The following is a 21,574-nucleotide window of genomic DNA, read 5'->3' as shown; positions in this document are numbered from 1 at the left end:
AATCCATTAATATAAACTGTATGGTGCTGGGCACAAAAATAGACACATAGATCAATGGAACAAAACAGAAAACCAAGAAATAAACCTATGCTTATATGGTAAATGAGTCTATGACAAAGGAGGCAAGAATATACAATGAGGAAAAGACAGTCTCTTCAATAAATGGTGCTGCGAAAACTGGACAACTACATGTAAAGGAATTAAACTGGACCACTGTCTAACACCATACACAGAAATAAACTTAAAATGGATGAAACACTTAAATGTGAGACCTGAAATCATAAAAATCTAGAAGAGAACACAGGCAGTAATTTCTCTGACATCAACCATCACATTTTTCTAGATATCTCCTTAGGCAACAGAAACAAAAACAAAAATAAACTACTGGGACTACACCAAAATAAAAAGCTTTTTACACAGTAAAGAAACCATAAACAAAACACAAAGGTAACCTACTGACTGGGAGAAGATATTTTCAAATAACATATCTGATAAAGGGTTAGTATCCAAAATATATAAAGAACTTATCAAACTCAACACCCCCCAAAAATAATCCAATTAAAAAATGGACAGAAGACATGAATAGACATTTTTCCAAAGAAGACATACAGATGACCAACAGGCACATGAAAAGATGCTCAACATCACTGATCATCAGGGAAATGAAAATCAAAACTACAATGAGATATCACATTTCACCTGTCAGAATGGCTAAAATCAAAACACATGGAACAATAGGTGTTGGCAAGGATGTGGAGAAAGGGAAACCCTCTTGCACTGTTCATGGAAATACAAACTGGTACAGCCACTGTGGAAAAGAGTATAGGGCCCTCAAAAAGTTAAAAATAGAACTACCCTACAATCCAGATATTGCACGACTATGTATTTACCCAAATTATACATAAATACTAAGTTGAAGTGCACTGTGATGTTAACTTTTTTTAACTATGAAACTTACTGTCAAATTGGTTTCCATACAACACCCAGTGCTCATACCAACAGGTGCCCTCCTCAATTCCCATCACCCCCTTTCCCTTCCCTCCCACCACCCATCAACCCTCAGTTTATTCCTGGTTTTTAACAGTCTCTTAGGGTTTGGCTCCCTGCCTCTCTAACCTTTTTTTTTCCCCTTCCCCTCGCCCATGGACTTCTGTTAAGTTTCTCAGGATCCACATAACAGTGAAAACATATAGTATCTGTCTTTCTCTGTATGACTTATTTCACTTAGCATCACACTCTCCAGTTCCACCCACATTGCTACAAAAGGCCATATTTCATTCTTTCTCATTGCCACGTAGTATTCCATTGTGTATATAAACCACAACTTCTTTATACATTCACCAGTTGATGGACATTTAGACTCTTTCCATAATTTGGCTATTGTTGAAAGTGCTGCTATAAACATTGGGGTACAAGTGCCCCTATGCATCAGCACTCTGGTATCCATTCGGTAAATTCCTAACAGTGCTCTTGCTGGGTCGCACGGTAGATCTGTTTTTAATTTTCTGAGGAACCTCCACACGAATTTCCAGAGTGACTGCACCAGTTTGCATTCCGACTAACAGTGCAAGAGGGTTCCCGTTTCTCCACATCCTTGCCAGCATCTATAGTCTCCTGATTTGTTCCTTTTAGCCACTCTAACTGACATCAGGTGATATCTCAGTGTGGTTTTGATTTATATTTCGCTGATGAGGAGTGATATTGAAAATCTTTTCATGTGCCTGTTGGCCATCTGGATGTCTTCTTTAGAGAAGTGTCTATTCATGTTTTCTGCCCATTTCTTCACTGGATTATTTGTTTTTCGGGTGTGCAGTTTGGTGAGTTCCTTATAAATTTTGGATACTAGCCCACTGTCCAATAAGTCATTTGCAAATATCTTTTTCCACTCCACTGGTTGCCGTTTAGTTTTGTTGACTGTTTCCTTTGCAGTCCAGAAGCTTTTTATCTTCATGAGGTCCCAATAGTTCATTTTTGCTTTTATATCCCTTGCTTTCGAGATGTGTCAAGTAAGAAATTACTGCGGCTGAGGTCAGGGAGGTTTTTTCCTGCTTTCTCCAATAGGGTTTTGATGGTTTCCTGTCTCACATTCAGGTCCTTTATCCATTTTGAGTTTACTTTTGGGAATGGTGTAAGAAAGTGGTCTAGTTACATTCTTCTCCATGTTGCTGTCCAGTTCTCCCAAAACCATTTGTGAAAGAGACTCTCTTTTTTCCATTGGATATTCTTTCCTGCTTTGTCAAAGATTAGCTGGCCATAATTTTGCAGGTCCAATTCTGGAGTCTCTATTCTATTCCATTGGTCTATGTGTCTGTTATGTGCCAACACCATGCTGTCTTGATGATGACAGCTTTGTAGTAGAGGCTAAAGTGTGGGATTGTGATGCCTCTTGCTTTGGTCTTCTTCTTCAATATTACTTTGGCTATGCGGGGTCCTTTGTGGTTGCATACAAATTTTAGGATTGCTTATTCTAGCTTTGAGAGAATGCTGCTGCAATTTTGAATGGGACTGTATTGAATACGTAGATAGTTTTGGGTAGTATTGACATTTTAACAATATTTATTCTTCCAATCCATGAGCAGGGAATGTCTTTCCATTTCCTTATATCTTCTTCAATTACCTTCATAAGCTTTCTATAGTTTTCAGCATACAGATCTTTTACATCTTTGGTTAGGTTTATTCCTAGGTATTTTATGATTCTTAATGCAGTTGGGAATGGGATCAGTTTCTTTATTTCTCTTTCTGTTGCTTCATTATTAGTGTATAAGAATGCAACTGATTTCTGTACATTGATTTTGTATCCTGCAACTTTGCTGACTTCCTGTATCAGTTCTAGCAGACTTTTGGTGGAGTCTATCAGGTTTTCCATGTTTAATATCATGTCATCTGCAAAAAGTGAAAGCTTGGTTTCATCTTTGCCAATTTTGATGCCTTTGATTTCCTTCTGTTGTCTGATTTCTGATGCAGAAACTTCCAACACTATGTTAAACAACAGCGGTGAGAGTGGACAACCCTGTCGTGTTCCTGATCTCAGGGAAAAAGCTCTCAGTTTTTCCCATTGCAGATGATATTAGCTGTGGGCTTTTCATAAATGGCTTTTATGATGTTTAAGGATGTTCCTTCTATTCCAAATTTCTTAAGGGTTTTTATTAAGGAAGGATGCTGAATTTTGTCAAATGCTTTTCCTGCATGGATTGACTGGATTGTATGGTTCTTTTCTTCTATTAATGTGATGTATCACATTGACTGATTTGCGAATGTTGAACCAGCCCGCCATCCCAGGAATGAATCCCACTTGATCATGGTGAATAATTCTTTTTATATGCTGTTGAATTCGATTTGCTAGTATCTTACTGAGAATTTTTGCATCCATATTCATCAAGGATACTGGCCTGTAGTTCTCCTTTTTTTCCTGGGTCTCTGTCTGCTGTAGGAATCAAAGCAATGCTGGCTTCATAGAATGAGTCTGGAAGTTTCCTTCCCTTTCTATTTTTGGAAACAGCTTGAGAAGGATAGGTATTATCTCTGCTTTAAATTTCTGACAGATTCCAAAATCCGAGACCCCACTAAAAAGGAGAACTATAGACCAATTTCCCTGATGAACAGGGATACAAAAATCTTCAACAAGATATTAGCCAACAGGATCCAACAATACATTAAAAAAAATTATTCACCACGACCCAGTGGGATTTATACCTGGGATGCAGAGCTGGTTTAATATCCACAAAATAATTAACGTGATTCATCACATCAATAAAAGAAAGGACAAGAACCATATGATCCTCTCAATAGATGCAGAGAAAGCATTTGACAAAATACAGCATCCTTTCTTGATAAAAACCCTCAAGAAAGTAGGGATAGAAGGATCATACCTCAAGATGATAAAAGCCATATACGAGCGACCCAACGCTAATATCATCCTCAATGGGGAAAAACTGAGAGCTTTCTCCCTAAGGTCAGGAACAAGACAGGGATGTCCACTCTCGCCACTGTTACTCAACATAGTATTGGAACTCTTCGCCTCTGCAGTCAGACAACACAAAGAAATAAAAGGCATCCACACCGGCCAGGAGGAGGTCACACTTTCACTCTTTGCAGATGCTATGATACTCTATATGGAAAACCCAAAAGATCCACCAAAAAACTGCAAGAATTGATTCATGAATTCAGCAAAGTTGCAGGATATAAAATCAGTGCAAAGAAATTGGTTGCATTCCTATACACCAACAATGAAGCGACAGAAAGAGAAATCAAGGAATATACAGTTGCACAAAAACCCATAAAATACCTAGGAATAAATATAACCAAAGAGGTGAAAAATCTATACACTGAAAACTATAGAAAGCTGATGAAGGAAATTGAAGAAGACACAAAGAAATGGAAAAAGATTCCATGCTCCTGGATAGGAAGAACAAATATTGTTAAAATGCCGATACTACCCAAAGCAATCTACACATTCAGTGCATATCCTATCAAAATAACACCAGCATTCTTCACAGAGCTAGAACAAATAATCCTAAAATTTGTATGGAACCAGGAAAGACCCTGAATAGCCAAAGCGATCTTGACAAAGAAAACCAAAGCAGGAGGCATCACAATCCCAGACTTCAAGCTATACTACAAAGCTGTAATCATGAAGACAGTATGGTACTGGCACAAAAACAGACACTCAGATCAATGGAACAGAATAGAGAACCCAGAAATGGACCCACAAACGTATGGCCAACTAATCTTTGACCAAGCAAGAAAAGATATCCAATGGAATAATGACAGCCTCTTCAGCAAGTGGAGGTGGGAAAACGACAGTGACATGCAGAAGAATGAACCTGGACCACTTTCTTACGCCGTACACAAAAACAAGCTGAAAATGAATGAAAGACCTCCATGTAAGACAGGAAGCCATCAAAATCCTCGAGGATAAAGCAGGCAAAAACCTCTTTGATCTTGGCCACAGCAACTTCTTACTCAACACGTCTCTGGAGGCAAGGGAAACAAAAGCAAAAATGAACTACCAGGACCTCATCAAAATAAAAAGCTTCTGCACAGTGAAGGAAACAATCAGCAAAACTAAATGCCAACCAACAAAATGGGAGAAGACATTTGCAAACAACATATCAGATAAAGGGTTAGTATCCAAAATCTACAAAGAACTTATCAAACTCAACACCCACAAAACAAAGAATCCAGTGAATAAATGGGTAAAAGACATGAATAGACACTTCCCCAAAGAAGACATCCAGATGGCCAACTGACACATGAAAAAATGCTCAACTTCACTCATCATCAGGGAAATACAAATCAAAACCACAATGAGATACCACCTTACACCTGTCAGAATGCCTAACATCAGCAACTCTGGCAACAACAGATGTTGGCAAGGATGCAGAGAGAGAGGATCTCTTTTGCATTGTTGGTGGGAATGCAAGCTGGTGCAGCCACTCTGGAAAACGGTATGGAGGTTCCTCAAAAACTAAAAATATAACTACCCTACGACCCAGCAATTGCACTACTAGGCATTTTATCAAGGGATACAGGTGTGCTGTTTCAAAGGGACACATGTACCCCCATGTTTATAGCAGCACTATGAACAATAGCCACAGTATGGAAAGAGCCCAAATGTCCATCGATGGATGAATGGATAAAGAAGATGTGGTGTACACACACACACACACACACACACACACACACACACACACACGCACGATGGAGTATTACTTGGCAATCAAAAAGACTAAAATATTGCCATTTGCAACTATGTGGATGGAACTGGAGGGTATTATGCTAAGTGAGATTAGAGAAAGAAAAATATCATAGGACTTCACTCATATGAGGACTTGTAGAGAAAAAAAACAGATGAACATAAGGGAAGGGAAACAAAAATAATATAAAAACAGGGAGGGGGACAAAACATAAGAGACTCATAAATATGGAGAACAAACAGAGGGTTACTGGAAGGGTTGTGGGAGGGGGGAAGTGATAAATGGGTAAGGGACACTAAGGAATCTACTACTGAAATCATTGTTGCACTATATGCTTACTAATTTGTATGTAAATTTAAACAAAAATAAAATTAAAAATTAAAAAAAAGAAAATTACCCTATGCAAACATATTTTATAGTCATAATGCTGCTCAACATGTTAATAAATATTGGTCACTTTTTAAAGACTGTTAAGGTTTCAAATTTTAGATCATAGTTACAGCTGAGATTATAATTAAGACTAATGTGCAGTTAGTTTAGGAAACAGATTTGGAGAAGACTTTTTTTCAACTAAGTCAAGGAGTTCTTGTGTTTGGAATAAAACTCTGATATTAAGTAATGTAATTGTGATGTTCAGTTGGGGTTGCTTTATTGAAAAAATGGTACAGTGGAACAGATTAGAGCTTTAATTAACAAAATTCAAGGAGAGTTGAATACTCAAGATGTCTCTAATGGAATAAGTAGAATTAATGTAATTATTGCTCTTTGTAGAAGCAGCATTTAAATACATTTTGGGAATTGTGTCTTACATCCTGAAGTTTGTAAATGAATGTAATACTCTTTTGTTTGTCCTGTCAATGTGAAGCCTGCAGACTTAAAGGAGATTAACCCAAGTTTAATTTAATCACCAAGGGGACAAATAAAATGGGCAGATAATGTGAAGGTCTTCTCTGGAATGATCTGGGCTTTTTGAAAGTGGAAATGTAAAAACAAATTTAATTAAATATAAGTACTGAATGACTCCAAAGGTTAATGCCTTATTACCAAATTATGGTACTTAGTCCTTGAAATTTATACTTCTAACATTTGGAGTTCTGTTTCCCTTTACTCAGATAAAGGCTGCAGTCTATACTCCTAATTTAGACTTAAAAAAAAAAAAAAAAGGCCACCTAGATGCTAGCGGTTACTGAATTTGTCCTGTGGATCAGTATATTCTTTGCTCCCCTTAAAATTAACTTTTTAAGGGGCGCCTGGGTGGCGCAGTCGGTTAAGCGTCCGACTTCAGCCAGGTCACGATCTCGCGGTCCGTGAGTTCGAGCCCCGCGTCAGGCTCTGGGCTGATGGCTCAGAGCCTGGAGCCTGTTTCCAATTCTGTGTCTCCCTCTCTCTCTGCCCCTCCCCCGTTCATGCTCTGTCTCTCTCTGTCCCAAAAAATGAATAAACGTTGAAAAAAAAAAAATTAACTTTTTAAAAAATTTAAGTATAGTTGATATACATAACTTTTTTATTGTTGAAAAAGTAACACAGGAGTGCCTTGGTGGCTCAGTTGTCTGACTTCATCTCAGATCATGATCTCGCAAGTTGTGACTTTGAGCCCCACATCAGGCCCTCTCCTGTCAGCACAGAGCCTGCTTCGGATTCTCTGTCCCCCTTTCTCTCTGCCCCCTCCCTGCTCACGCTCTCTCTCTCTCAAAAATAAATACTAAAAAAATAAAGAAAGAAAAAGTTACACATTGCAGAGTAAAAATCCCCCTCCCAAAGGAAACCAGTTATCAGTTTGCTATATATATATCCTTCCAGAAATAGACTATGAATGTAAAATGATTTACATGTATATATGTGTATCTATATGGATATCTATATACCCTTTCATATAAATGGGACCATATGTCCACTGAGAAAAGAGAAATAAAATAAATCAAAAGCATTTATTTGGAGTCTCAGAATTACAATTCAGAAAGAACAGATTTTGATAGTAACCCAAATTGTGTCCCCCTAGGGAACAAAAGCCAGAGGTTTTTTGTTTTGTTTTGTTTTGTTTTTTAGTGTTTATTTATTTTTGAGAGAGAGAGAGAGACAGAGCATGAGCAGGGGAGGAGCAGAGAGAGAGGAAGACACAGAATCCGAAACAGGCTCCAGGCTCTGAGCTGTCAGTATAGAGCCCAACGTGGGGCTTGAACTCACAAACCGTGAGATCATGACCTGAGCCGAAGCTGGACACTCAACTGATTGAGCCACCCAGGCGCCCCAAAAGTCAGAGGTTTTTAAAGACAAAGAGGAATACATTGTTTACAAAGAATTTTGATTGGTATTGGTAGCAGAATACTAATTTTGGCTAAACATAATTGATTTTTTTAATTCTTAAATTTTATTTAAATCCAAGTTAGTTAACATACAGTGTAATAATGATTTCAGGAGTAGAATTTAGTGATTCATCACTTATATATAACACACAGTGCTCATCCCAACAAGTGCCCTCCTTAATGCCTATCACCCATTTATCCCATCCCCCCACCCAACACGCTTCCATCAACCCTCAGTTTGTTCTTTGTTAAGGTTATCACTAAGCAAAAGTCCATTGATGTACTAGATGTACTAAGTTGCAGATGTTTGTACAGAGTCCTTGGAATATTTGTGGTTTGGCCCATTTCAGAAGTTCATAGTTCCACCAGATGAGGACATGCATAAGTCCCACCTCCTTAATGGCCTCCTGGCTTTATTTTAAAACTCCTCGACATAAGTGACTCCATTTTCTTTCACATATATTATACATATTATCTATGCCTTGCCTTTTTCATTTAGCCAGTGTGTTGTGGAGATTGTTCCATATAAGCATGTAGAGGTGAATCTTTTTATTTCTATTTGGAACTTTTTTTCGTTTTCTAATTTTTGTTACGTCAAATGATAGTTCATTGAGCATTCTGTTTTTCAAACACTGTATGAGAGCAATATAGGCATTTTGGCTTAATATAATTCCTAGGTAATAATCCTCCATTCATGAAGATGTAGCATCAATGATTAAAAGAGGGTTAGGTTTCTGATTTATTTGACCTTTAATCCAAGTTTCAAAAAAAGGTTAAATTCAATATAAAAATCTAGCGATGGAGGAATGATATGGACAGGGAGTTTCACTATTCCTTTGAATAATTTTGTATTTAAATATTTCATAACGAATAACCAGGCATTATTTGTATAATTTTTGAACAAAATGAAAATATATTATCAATGAAAATTCTGGTAAAGCACTCAGATTATAGATAGTTTAGTATATGAAAAACAATGCTACAACTTAAAAAAATAATAAAATCTCTGCATCTTTTTCATTTTAGGATACTTGGGTTTTGATTTTATTTTTGTAAACTAGAAACTTTAATCAATTTTAACAAATGTGTCATAACTGTGTAATACATTAAGTAGTAATAGGTGATACTGTAAAGGAAGAGTTTTATGGGAAATCTGTACTATTTGTTCAATACTGTTTTTCTTTTCTTTCAGTTTTTATTTAAATTCCAGTCAGGTAACATAGTATAATATTTGTTTCAGATGTATAATTTAGTGATTCAGAACTTCCATACAACAGTCATTGCTCATCACAATAAGTGCACTCCTTAATCCTCATCACCTATTTAACCTATGCCCCTACATACCTATCCTCTGGTAGCCATCTCTTTGTTTCCTGGTTTGCTTCTCTCTGTTTTCCCCTTTGCACATTTGTTCTTTTTCTTAAATTCCACATATGGGTGAAATCATAGTGTATTTGTCTTTCTCTGACTGACTGGCTTTGCTTAGCATGATACTTTCTAGCTCCATCTTTATTGTTGCAAATGGCAAGATTTCATTCTTTTTTATGGCTGAGTAATATTCCTGTGTGTGTGTGTGTGTGTGTGTGTGTGTGTGTGTGTATGTGTATCCTACATCTTCTTTATTCATTTATTCAGTCGGTGGATATTTGGGCTGTTTCCATAATTTGGCTAGTGTAGATGAGGCTGGTATAAACGTCAGGGTGGGAGAGAAGCATGGAAGACGGCTGCATAGGATGATGCTGGGTTCACCTGGACCTGCTGATCACTTAGATTCCATCCACATCTGCCTAAATAACCCAGAAAACCGCCAGAAGACTAGCAGAATGGACTCTCCAGAGCCAAGCGTAGACAAGAGGCCTACGGAAGAGGGTAGGAAGGGCAGAGAAGTGGTGCCTGCTACAAGGACTGGTGGGAGGGAGCTGGGAGCCGGGGCGGTGGAGGGGCAGCCCGATGGGCAGGGCAGAGCCCTCGAAGTCTGGCTTGCAAATGCGGGGGGGCCGGACTGCGTGAGTTCTGACAGTCTGCGGGACTTAACATCTGGAATGTTAAAAGTCAACAGCTCTGCTCTTGGAGAGTGGGGAGGGCGAGAGATGGCGGAAGGGAGAGTTGCTGAGCCCCGGAAGACAGAGCTCAGCTCAGTGGGGGAACAAACGCGGTGCCAAGTGCCATCTCCCTTTCCCATCCCCCAGCTGAAATTCCAAAGGGAACCAGTTCTTGTCACAGAACTTGCTTGCATCGTGCAAATGCACAACACTGTGCTTCTGTGGATCCATCCCACCGAGGGGCCTGCCTTCCTCCCGGTGCTGCAGAGCCCCTCCCACGGGCCTGCCTCCCTCCTGGTGCTGCAGGGCCCCTCCCGCAGAGGACCACTGATGGCAAAGCTAGCTAAGCCTGCCCCTCCCACCCCTGTGCACCTTGCAGATCCACTCCGGCTGCTACGCCCTTGGCCAGATCCCATCGAAGCAGCACCACAAGCCTGGCAGTGTGCAAGGAGCCCAGACAGGGGCCACACCACTCCACAGTGAGTCCTGCCCCTGGGAAAGGGGAAGATAAGGTACATACCAGTCTGACTGTGGCCCCAGTGGTGGGCTGGGGGCAGACATCAGGTCTGACTGCAACCCCGCCCACCAGCACAAGTTTCTCCGGAGAGAACAGGGGAAGTGCTCTGTAGTTTGGAGCTACCACAGGGACTACCCAAGATGACGAAACAGAAGAATTCTCCTCAAAAGAAACTCCAGGAAGTAGCATCAGCTAATGAGTTGATCAAAACCAATTTAAGCAATATAATGGAACAAGAATTTAGGATAATAGTCATAAAAATAGTCACTGGGCTTGAAAAAAGCATAGAGGACAGCAGAGAATCTATTGCTACAGAGATCAAGGGACTAAGAAACAGTCATGAGGAACTAAAAATGCTATAAATGAGGTCCAAAATAAAATGGAGGCGGCATTAGCATGGATTGAAGAGGCAGAGGAGAGAATAGGTGAAATAGAACATAAAATTATGGAAGAAGAAGAAGCTGAGAATTAGAGCACTAAGTGATGCAATCAAAGGGAGCAATATCCATATCATAGTAATTCCAGAAGAAGAAGAAGAGAGAGAAAGAGGCTGAAGCTGTACTTGAACAAATTATAGCTGAGAACTTCCCTGATCTGGGGAAGGAAACAGGCATTGAAATCCAAGAGGCACACAGAACTCCCTTCAGACGTAACTTGAATCGATCTTCTGCACGATATATCATGGTGAAACTGGCAAAATACAAGGATAAAGAGAGAATTGTGAAAGCAACTAGGGAACAAACAGGCCCTAACTTACAAAGGTAAACACATAAGGGTAGTAGCAGACCTATCTACTGAAATTTGGCAGGCCAGAAAGGAATGGCAGGAAATCTTCAATGTAATGAACAGAAAAAATATGCAACCAAGAATCCTTTATCCAGCAAGTCTGTCATTCAGAATAGAAGGAGAGGTAAAGGTCTTTCCAAACAAAAACTGAAGGAATTCATCACCACTAAACCAGCCCTAAAAGAGATCCTAAGGGGGATTCTGTGAGTGAAATGTTGCAAGGATCACAAAGTACTAGAGACATCACTACAAGCATAACACCTACAGACATCATGATGACTCTAACGCATATCTTTCAAAAATAACACTGAATGTAAATGGACTAAATGCTCCAACCAAAAGACACAGGGTATCAGAATGGATAAAAACACAAGACCCATCTATTTGCTGTCTACAAGAGACTCATTTTAGACCTGAGGACAACTTCATATTGAAAATGAGGGGATGGAGAACAATCTATCATGCTACTGGAAGTCAAAAGAAAGCTGGAGTAGCCATACTTATATCAGACAAGCTAGACTTTAAATTAAAGGCTGTAACAAGAGATGAAAGAGGGCATTATATAATGATTATAGGGTCTATCCATCAGGAAGAGCTAACAATTATAAATGTCTATGTGCTGAGTACAGGAGCCCCAAATATATAAAACAATCACAAACATAAGCAACCTTATGGATAAGAATGTGGTAATTGTAGGGGACTTTAATACCTGCTACAACAATGGATAGATCATCTAGACACAGGATCAATAAAGACACAAGGGCCCTGAATGATGCATTGGATCACATGACTTGACAGATATACTTAGAACTCTGCATCCCAAAGCAATAGAATATACTTTCTTCTCGAGTGCACATGGAACATTCTCCAAGATAGATCACATACTGGGTCACAAAACAGCCCTTCATAAGTATAAAAGAATTCAGATCATACCATGCACACTTTCAGAGCACAATGCTGTGAAACTTGAAATCAACCACAGAAAAAGTCTGGAAAACCTCCAAAAGCATGGAGGTTAAAGAATACCCTACTAAAGAATGAATGGGTCAACCAGGCAATTAGAGAAGAAATTTAAAAATACATAGAAACTGGGGCACCTGGGTGGCTCAGTCGGTTAAGCGTCCGACTTTGGCTCAGGTCATGATCTCGTCCGTGAGTTCGAGCCCCGTGTCAGGCTCTGTGCTGACCGCTCAGGGCCTGGAGCCTGTTTCAGACTCTGTCTCCCTCTGTCTTGACCCTCCCCCGTTCATGCTCTGTCTCTCTCTCTCTGAAAAATAAATAAACGTTAAAAAATTAAAAAAAATATATAGAAACGAATGAAAATGAAAAGGCAACAATCCAAACGCCTTGAGATGCAGCGAAGGGAGTCCTGAGAGGAAAATACATTGCAATCCAGGCCTATCTCAAGAAACAAGAAAAATCCCAAATACAAAATCTAACAGCACACCTAAAGGAAATAGAAGCAGAACAGCAAAGACACCCCAAACCCAGCAGAAGAAGAGAAATAATAAAGAGCAGAGCAGAAATAAACAATATAGAATCTAAAAAACTGTAGAGCAGATGAATGAAACCAAGAGTTTGTTTTCTGAAAAAATAAAATTGATAAACCTCTAGCCAGGCTTCTCAAAAAGAAAAGGGAGATGACCCAAATAGATAAAATCATGAATGAAAATGGAACAATTACAACCAATCCCTCAGAAATACAAGCAATTATCAGGGAATACTATGAAGAATTATATGCCAACAAACTGGACAACCTGGAAGAAATGGATAACTTTTTCAGCACCCACCCACTTCCAAAACTCAAACAGGAAGAAATAGACAACTTGAACAGACCCATAGCCAGCAAAGAAACTCAATCAGTTATCAAACATCTCCCAACAAATGAGTCCAGGACCAGATGGCTTCCCAGGGGACTTCTACCAGATATATATATATATTTTTTGATTTAACTTTATTTTTTATTTTTTAAAATTTACGTCCAAATGAGTTACTATATAGTGAAGCAATGATTTCAGTAGATTCCTTAATACCCCTTACACATTTAACCCATCCCCTCCCACAACCCCTCCAGCAACCCTCAGTTTTTTCTCCATATTTATGAGTCTCTTTTGTTTTGCCCCCTCCCTATTTTTGTATTATTTTTGTTTCCCTTCCCTTATGTTCATCTGTTTTGTCTCTTAAAGTCCTCATATGAGTGAAGTCATACGATTTTTGTCTTTCTCTAATTTCACTTAGCATAATACCCTCCAGTTCCATCCACATAGTTGCAAATGGCACGATTTCATTCTTTTGGATTTCTCATTAATACTCCATTGTATATATATACCACATCTTCTTTATCCATTCATCCACCGATGGACATTTGGGCTCTTTCCATACTGTGGCTATTGTTCATAGTGCTGCTATAAACATGGGAGTGCATGTGTCCCTTTGAAACAGCACACCTGTATCCCTTGATAAAATGCCTAGTAGTGCAATTGCTGGGTCGTAGGGTAGTTATATTTTTAGTTTTTGAGGAACCTCCATACCGTTTTCCAGAGTGGCTGCACCAGCTTGCATTCCCACCAACAATGCAAAAGAGATCCTCTCTCTCTGCATCCTTGCCAACATCTGTTGTTGCCAGAGTTGCTGATGTTAGGCATTCTGACAGGTGTAAGGTGGTATCTCATTGTGGTTTTGATTTGTATTTCCCTGATGATGAGTGAAGTTGAGCATTTTTTCATGTGTCAGTTGGCCATCTGGATGTCTTCTTTGGGGAAGTGTCTATTCATGTCTTTTACCCATTTATTCACTGGATTCTTTGTTTTGTGGGTGTTGAGTTTGATAAGTTCTTTGTAGATTTTGGATACTAACCCTTTATCTGATATGTTGTTTGCAAATGTCTTCTCCCATTTTGTTGGTTGGCATTTAGTTTTGCTGATTGTTTCCTTCACTGTGCAGAAGCTTTTTATTTTGATGAGGTCCTGGTAGTTCATTTTTGCTTTTGTTTCCCTTGCCTCCAGAGACGTGTTGAGTAAGAAGTTGCTGTGGCCAAGATCAAAGAGGTTTTTGCCTGCTTTATCCTCGAGGATTTTGATGGCTTCCTGTCTTACATGGAGGTCTTTCATTCATTTTCAGCTTGTTTTTGTGTACGGCGTAAGAAAGTGGTCCAGGTTCATTCTTCTGCATGTCACTGTCGTTTTCCCACCTCCACTTGCTGAAGAGGCTGTCATTATTCCATTGGATATCTTTTCTTGCTTGGTCAAAGATTAGTTGGCCATACGTTTGTGGGTCCATTTCTGGGTTCTCTATTCTGTTCCATTGATCTGAGTGTCTGTTTTTGTGCCAGTACCATACTGTCTTCATGATTACAGCTTTGTAGTATAGCTTGAAGTCTGGGATTGTGATGCCTCCTGCTTTGGTTTTCTTTGTCAAGATCGCTTTGGCTATTCAGGGTCTTTCCTGGTTCCATACAAATTTTAGGATTATTTGTTCTAGCTCTGTGAAGAATGCTGGTGTTATTTTGATAGGATATGCACTGAATGTGTAGATTGCTTTGGGTAGTATCGGCATTTTAACAATATTTGTTCTTCCTATCCAGGAGCATGGAATCTTTTTCCATTTCTTTGTGTCTTCTTCAATTTCCTTCATCAGCTTTCTATAGTTTTCAGTGTATAGATTTTTCACCTCTTTGGTTATATTTATTCCTAGGTATTTTATGGGTTTTTGTGCAACTGTATATTCCTTGATTTCTCTTTCTGTCGCTTCATTGTTGGTGTATAGGAATGCAACCAATTTCTTTGCACTGATTTTATATCCTGCAACTTTGCTGAATTCATGAATCAATTCTTGCAGTTTTTTGGTGGATCTTTTGGGTTTTCCATATAGAGTATCATGGCATCTGCAAAGAGTGAAAGTGTGACCTCCTCCTGGCCGGTGTGGATGCCCTTTATTTCTTTGTGTTGTCTGACTGCAGAGGCGAAGAGTTCCAATACTATGTTGAATAACAGTGGCGAGAGTGGACATCCCTGTCTTGTTCCTGACCTTAGGGAGAAAGCTCTCAGTTTTTCCCCATTGAGGATGATATTAGCGTTGGGTCGCTCGTATATGGCTTTTATCATCTTGAGGTATGATCCTTCTATCCCTACTTTCTTGAGGGTTTTTATCAAGAAAGGATGCTGTATTTTGTCAAATGCTTTCTCTGCATCTATTGAGAGGATCATATGGTTCTTGTCCTTTCTTTTATTGATGTGATGAATCACGTTAATTGTTTTGTGGATACTGAAGCAGCCCTGCATTGCACAGGATAATTTTCTATATGATGCCTAGAAAGAAGTGCATCCACCTTTTGTGGCCTCTGAAATATAAACATTTTAAGGACTTAAGAAAAATAATACAAAACTAGGGGCGCCTGGGTGGCTCAGTTGGTTAAGCATCATGACTTCATGATCTTGTGGTTCATGAGTTCGAGCCCTATGTCATGCTCTGTGCTGACAGCAAGAAGCCTGCTTCAGATTCTTTGTTTTCTTCTCTCTGCCTCTCCCCAGTGTGCACTCGCTCGATCTCTCTCTCTCTCTCTCTAACAATAAACATTAAAAAAGAGAAAAATACCACAAAACTATAAATAAAAAAATTCTGTACAGAAGTAAATATATTGAATGAGTAATAAAATCAAAGTAACAAATTTTAAAAGCCACCAAATGCCATAAAATACTAATACAATTCTATATTTTCTTTTCCTATATTTTCACTGTATACTCTCCTGCTTCATTTGATAATAACTTTGAACAAGCATTTTCTATAAAGCGAAAAGATAATTTAGTCATTCCTGTATTTCAAATTTTTCTTATTAACAATACCTTAGAAAAGTTCCTTTCCATCCTTTTAATATCACAACTAGATATTGACAAAATTTTGGAGCTGTACAAATTTGGGAAAACTATCTAGTTTCTTTAAAATATGTACTCTAAGATTTAAGGTCATTTCAGAGTTTACTGGGTAGTATTGACTACTATTAAATACTCTTTGAATTTATAACATTCATTTACCATTTTTACACTGGGCCCTACATCTTTTTTATTTAAAAAAATTTTTTTTAATTTTTAAATTTACATCCAAGTTAGCATATACTGCAACAATGATTTCAGGAGTAGATTCCTTAATGCCCCTTACCCATTTAGCCCTTCCCCCCTCCCACAACCCCTCCAGCAACCCTCTGTTCTCTATTTTTAAGAGTCTCTTTTGTCCCCCTCTCTGTTTTTATATTATTTTTTTCTCCCCTTCCCTTTTTTTCATCTGTTTTGTATCTTAAAGTACTCGTATGAGTGAAGTTATATATTTGTCTTTCTCTGACCAATTTCACTTAGCATAATACCCTCTAGTTCCATCCACGTAGTTGCAAATACCAAGATTTCATTCTTTTTGATTGCCACATAATACTCCATGTATACGTATTTATGTATACATACATATATACACATATACACACACACACACACCACATCTTCTTTATACATTCATCCATCAATGGATATTTGGGCTCTTTCCATACTTTGGCTATTGTTCATAGTGCTGCTATAAACATTGGGGTGCATGTATTCCTTCGAAACAGCACACCTGTAACTCTTGGACAAATACCTAGTAATGCAATTGCTGGGTCCTAAGGTATTTATATTTTTAATTTTTTGAGGAGCCTCCATACTGTTTTCCAGAGTGGCTGCACCAGCTTGCATTTCCACCAGCAGTGCAAAAGAGATCCTCTTTCTCTGCATCCTCACCAACATCTGTTGTTGCCTGAGTTGTTAATGTTAGCCATTCTGACAGGTGTGAGGTGGTATCTCATTGTGGTTTTGATTTGTATTTCCCTGATGATGAGTGATGTTGAGCATTTTTTTCATGTGTCTGTTTGTCATCTGGATGCCTTCTTTGGGAAAGTGTCTATTCATGTCTTTTGATTGGGTCCTACACCTTTATGTCATGACACTGAAATATGAGTGTTAGGAACATTATTGGAAGCGATTCCTACACCAGAATTCCTAGCAAAAATATGCACAGAAGTGACTAAGAACCACATTTGGCCAAATATCCTAACCCCAAACTAAATATATCCCCAACTCAATGTCCCCTTAGTCAGATTCCCAAAATACCTGTGGCAAATCCAATGCCACCCAACACAAAGCAAAAGTCTAACAGAGGGCAAGTCTAAGTGAAAATATGTGGGGAATAGGTTTAAGAATTCTCTACGCTTACACCAATGAGTTAACAAGGCTTAGGGTGAAAAGCTGCCGCAAGGCAAAAACACCCAAGGTTAGCTAGGAAGATGCGTGCCTTGTTAACCCTGAGGATGCATGCTCCAGCAATCTTAAACTTTAGAGATAATAGCTAATTAGCTGTATCGCCTACAAAAAAATACTTCCCATCTGGCGCCAATATATCATTGTGCTTTGATCACAACTTTATATGCCACTTGCCCCCCAAACCCTTTGCTTCATACACAAACAAGTTAATGGCCACTATCTGTTTTCCTCTGCACGTTCGCCACGTATGTAAAATCTGCAAAGCTCAATAAATACAGAGATGAAACTCCTGTTCGGCACTCTTGTCTCCTCCCAAACATTAGCGTCTCTCATCTTCATTTCTGCATCCACTCTCTTGCTGGACAAGAGAGAACTCCCGACTCAAAGTCTGCATCAGAAATAGACAATGGGGGCGCCTGGGTGGTGCAGTCGGTTAAGCGTCCGACTTCAGCCAGGTCACGATCTCGCGGTCCGTGAGTTCGAGCCCCGCGTCAGGCTCTGGGCTGATGGCTCGGAGCCTGGAGCCTGTTTCCGATTCTGTGTCTCCCTCTCTCTCTGCCCCTCCCCGGTTCATGCTCTGTCTCTCTCTGTCCCAAAAATAAATAAAACGTTGAAAAAGAAAAAAAAGAAAAGAAAGACCATGGACTTAAATGCTTGTGGTTAAAATATTTTACTTTTGCAAAAACACGTAACCATGTGAACACACTGCTAAGACTCTTTCCAGCGTCTCAGAAGGGGTCAATGCAAGTGAAAGGCTATGAAACATAAGTTCCACAATAAATCTGTTTCTGGACCTAGAAGACTAAACACTTAGTAAAATATAATTTAAAATGTTTATTTATTTTGAATGAGAGAGAGTTGGTGAGAGTGGGAGAGTGGCAGAGAGAGAGAGAGAGAGATAGAGAGAGAGAGAGAGAGAGAGAGAGAGAGAGAGAGAATCCCAAGAAGGCTTTGTGCTGTCAGTGTAGAGCCCGACACATGGTTCAAACTCCCGAACCATGAGATCATGACCTGAGCTGAAATCAAGAGTGTAGCTTAACCAACTGAGACACCCAGGTGCCCCTAGTAAAATATTTTTAAAGGAAAGAAAAAAGAAGAAAGGTTACTAATAGACTCTCAATCATAACAGCTTTTGACTGAAGGAAGAGAGACAGAGCTGGAAAAGGCAGAAAAGTTATGTGTACTTTTATTTTTAGCAATCAAATTATGAATGTGCCCTGCCAAGCACCGCCTTACATATCTGTCACTGGGATCCATATAAATCACTGTTGATAACACAAAGTGCTTTCACATTATATCACTGGTACTTTTCCTTTACAAGTTAATCCAATTCAATTGCATTTTTCTGACCTTAAATAGACCTTATTAAGCACAGGGAAATTCTAGAAAAACGCAGGGGAAATAGCAGCCTTACATACAAGTGGGGTGCAACAGACTTATTTGGAAAATCTATAGAGGAATGTACTTGCAAATGTCAAAGCAGAAACCTTTCCTTTAGCTATACGTGAATATGCTGGGAAAAACAATCTTCAATAGTTTGCCACACAGAGTTGGGGGTTCTGGAAAATGCATTAGTTGTCAGTGGACAGTAAGTACCTAAGTCATTGGGAGAAAAATTATTTGAACTAGCTTTTGGATGCTTAAAATAGCTTTACTGCAGTTAGCACAATTAAAGAGATTCAGCTTCTATTCTGGCCACTCCAGCATCAGCCACCTTAGATCAAGTGGAGGAGGTTTAACTGGTTTCATCTGAAGATAAATCAAGTGCAGGTGTCACACTTATTACTCACTGAAATTAACAACTCATTTTTAAAGCTATGGGACTGAAGAATGTAGAGCTACTTTTGCCATCTTTGTTTCCAATCAACAAGCTGGAAAATATCCATCCAATTGTTGGATAGTTATGATTAGTGAAAAAATTACAAAATGTAATTGGGTAAAATTAATGTTTAGATTAAGAACAAGTAAAAGGCAGAGCTCTCATAAGTATCTATCTGATCTGGAGATACACAAGATATTCTAGTTCAAATTTAATGATTCATGCACTTAAAAATATAATGAGCTTCTGATTATTAGAAAGAATCCATTGACCACACTGGGTTTAAATCTTGTGCTAACTCTGATATCCAGCTGGACAAAACTCTCTTTGGAATGTTAACATTTACTAGGTAGTGTGTCTAAAAATGTACCTTTTGGGGGCACCTGGGTGGCTTAGTCAGTTGGGCCTCCAACTTAGGCTCAGGTCATGATCTCATGGTCTGTGAGTTCGAGCCCCACATCAGGCTCTGTGCTGACAGCTCAGAGCCTGGAGCCTGCTTTGGATTCTGTGTGTCCCTTGCTCTCTGCCCCTCCCCCACTCATGCTCTGTCTCTTACTCCTTCATAAATAAATAAACATTAAAAAAATAAATTAATTAAAAAAAAGAAATCCTGAATGCTTTTTAAAAAAATAAAATAAAAATAAAAATGTACCTTTTGCATGTGGATTTGAACTAGTCATAGGAAAACCATTTCAAGACTCATGCAGCTGAACAAATTCCAAAGTTGCATTAACCTCTACCATCACTGTAACAAATATTGTATAAAAGCAAAATTATAGAAAACATCAAGTAAATACAACCACCATCAATATAAAGTTGTTTTAATGATACTGAAAACTTGAATAATACATTAAAATAACAGGGACATTACACAAATGAAGACACAAGTCAATTAAATTGACACATTTGGGGATTGACTCATTAAGCCCTGGTAGTGTAAATAAACATGCTCAAGAGTCAGCAATTCATAGAATAATATTTAAGAAAAGCATCCATGTGTTACTGTCAATATAGCAGGAATCCCCAAACTTTTGGCAAGAAGGTGATATTCTTAATTTCTGTGGACACTTAGATACAAGTAGTAGAGAAATAGGGGGGAACAGGCAGGGAACCAAACTGAATGAAGTAAGAGTGCTGAAATTAGCTACACTCCAAACAGTGCTGAGAATACTTAAGAATAAGTAACAAGGAAAAAGGCAGGAATGGGCAGCAAAAAAGGCTTGGAAGTGATATTGAGATATACTAGGAGATTTCATGCACTAGTCAGGGACCTCTATCTTAACAAAGTACAACAGGCAGGAAGGCCTACATCAACTCTTAGAAACACAGCAAAATACATTAACAGTTTCAAATTATGAGAATGTCATGAAAATAAACAGCAAAGATTCTCCTGGGTGATAGGTACAAGGAGGTTCCTTGTACTAGGCTCTCTACTTTTGTGTATGTTTGAAATTTCTCATTGAAAGTTAAATACTCAAAGGGGTGCCTGGACGACTCAGTCGGCTAAGCATCCAACTCTTGATTTCAGCTCAGGTCATGATCTCAGTTTGTGGGATTAAGGACCATGTCGGGCTCTGCTCTGGCAGCATGGAGCCTGCCTGGGATTCTCTCTCTCCTCTCTCTCTGTCCCTAGCTGCTCATGCACACTCTCTCTCTCTCCCTTGCTCTTTCAAAACATGGGTACATGTATTCCTTTGAATTAGTATTTTTGTATTCTTTGGGTAAATACCTAGTAGTGTAATTGACTGATGAATGGATAAAGATGTGATATATACACACAATGAAATATTAATCAATCATAAAAAAATTGAATCTTGCCATTTTGCAATGACATGGATGGAGCTACAGAGTATTATGCAAAGCGAAATAAATCAGTCAGAGAAAGACAAATACCATATGATTTCACTCATAAATGAAAGAAAACAAAACAAAGGAGCAAAGGGACAAAGAGAGAGAAAGAGGCAAACCAAGGAACAGACTCTTAACTACAGAGAAAAGATGGTTACCAGAAGGGAGGTGGGTGAGCGGGTATGGGTAAAACAGGTGATGGGGATTAAGGAGTGCACTTCTGATAAGCACCATGTGTTGTATGGAAGTGTTGAATCACTATATTGTACACCTGAAACTAATATT

General features: G+C 38.8%; 1 protein-coding gene across 8 annotated transcripts in view; it reads right to left on the bottom strand.

The window, feature by feature from the left end:
• Window positions 1–21,574, bottom strand: part of ATP7A (ATPase copper transporting alpha) — a 189,782-nt gene that overhangs the window by 78,504 nt on the left and 89,704 nt on the right. Inside the window, exon 2 of one of the 8 annotated variants that reach the window (XM_045472929.1) lies at window positions 20,094–20,186. The exons of the other annotated variants lie outside the window; for them this stretch is intronic. Coding sequence (XP_045328885.1) covers window positions 20,094–20,102 — 9 coding nt within the window. The 5' untranslated portion in view covers window positions 20,103–20,186. The remainder of the gene's footprint in view (window positions 1–20,093; window positions 20,187–21,574) is intronic. 8 annotated transcript variants of the gene reach the window in all.

This window comes from Leopardus geoffroyi, chromosome X (genome assembly GCF_018350155.1).
Source record: "Leopardus geoffroyi isolate Oge1 chromosome X, O.geoffroyi_Oge1_pat1.0, whole genome shotgun sequence".
NCBI lineage: Eukaryota > Metazoa > Chordata > Mammalia > Carnivora > Felidae > Leopardus > Leopardus geoffroyi.
The sequence above is the reverse complement of the archived record's forward strand: the minus strand, read 5'-3'. Positions and strand labels throughout refer to the sequence as shown.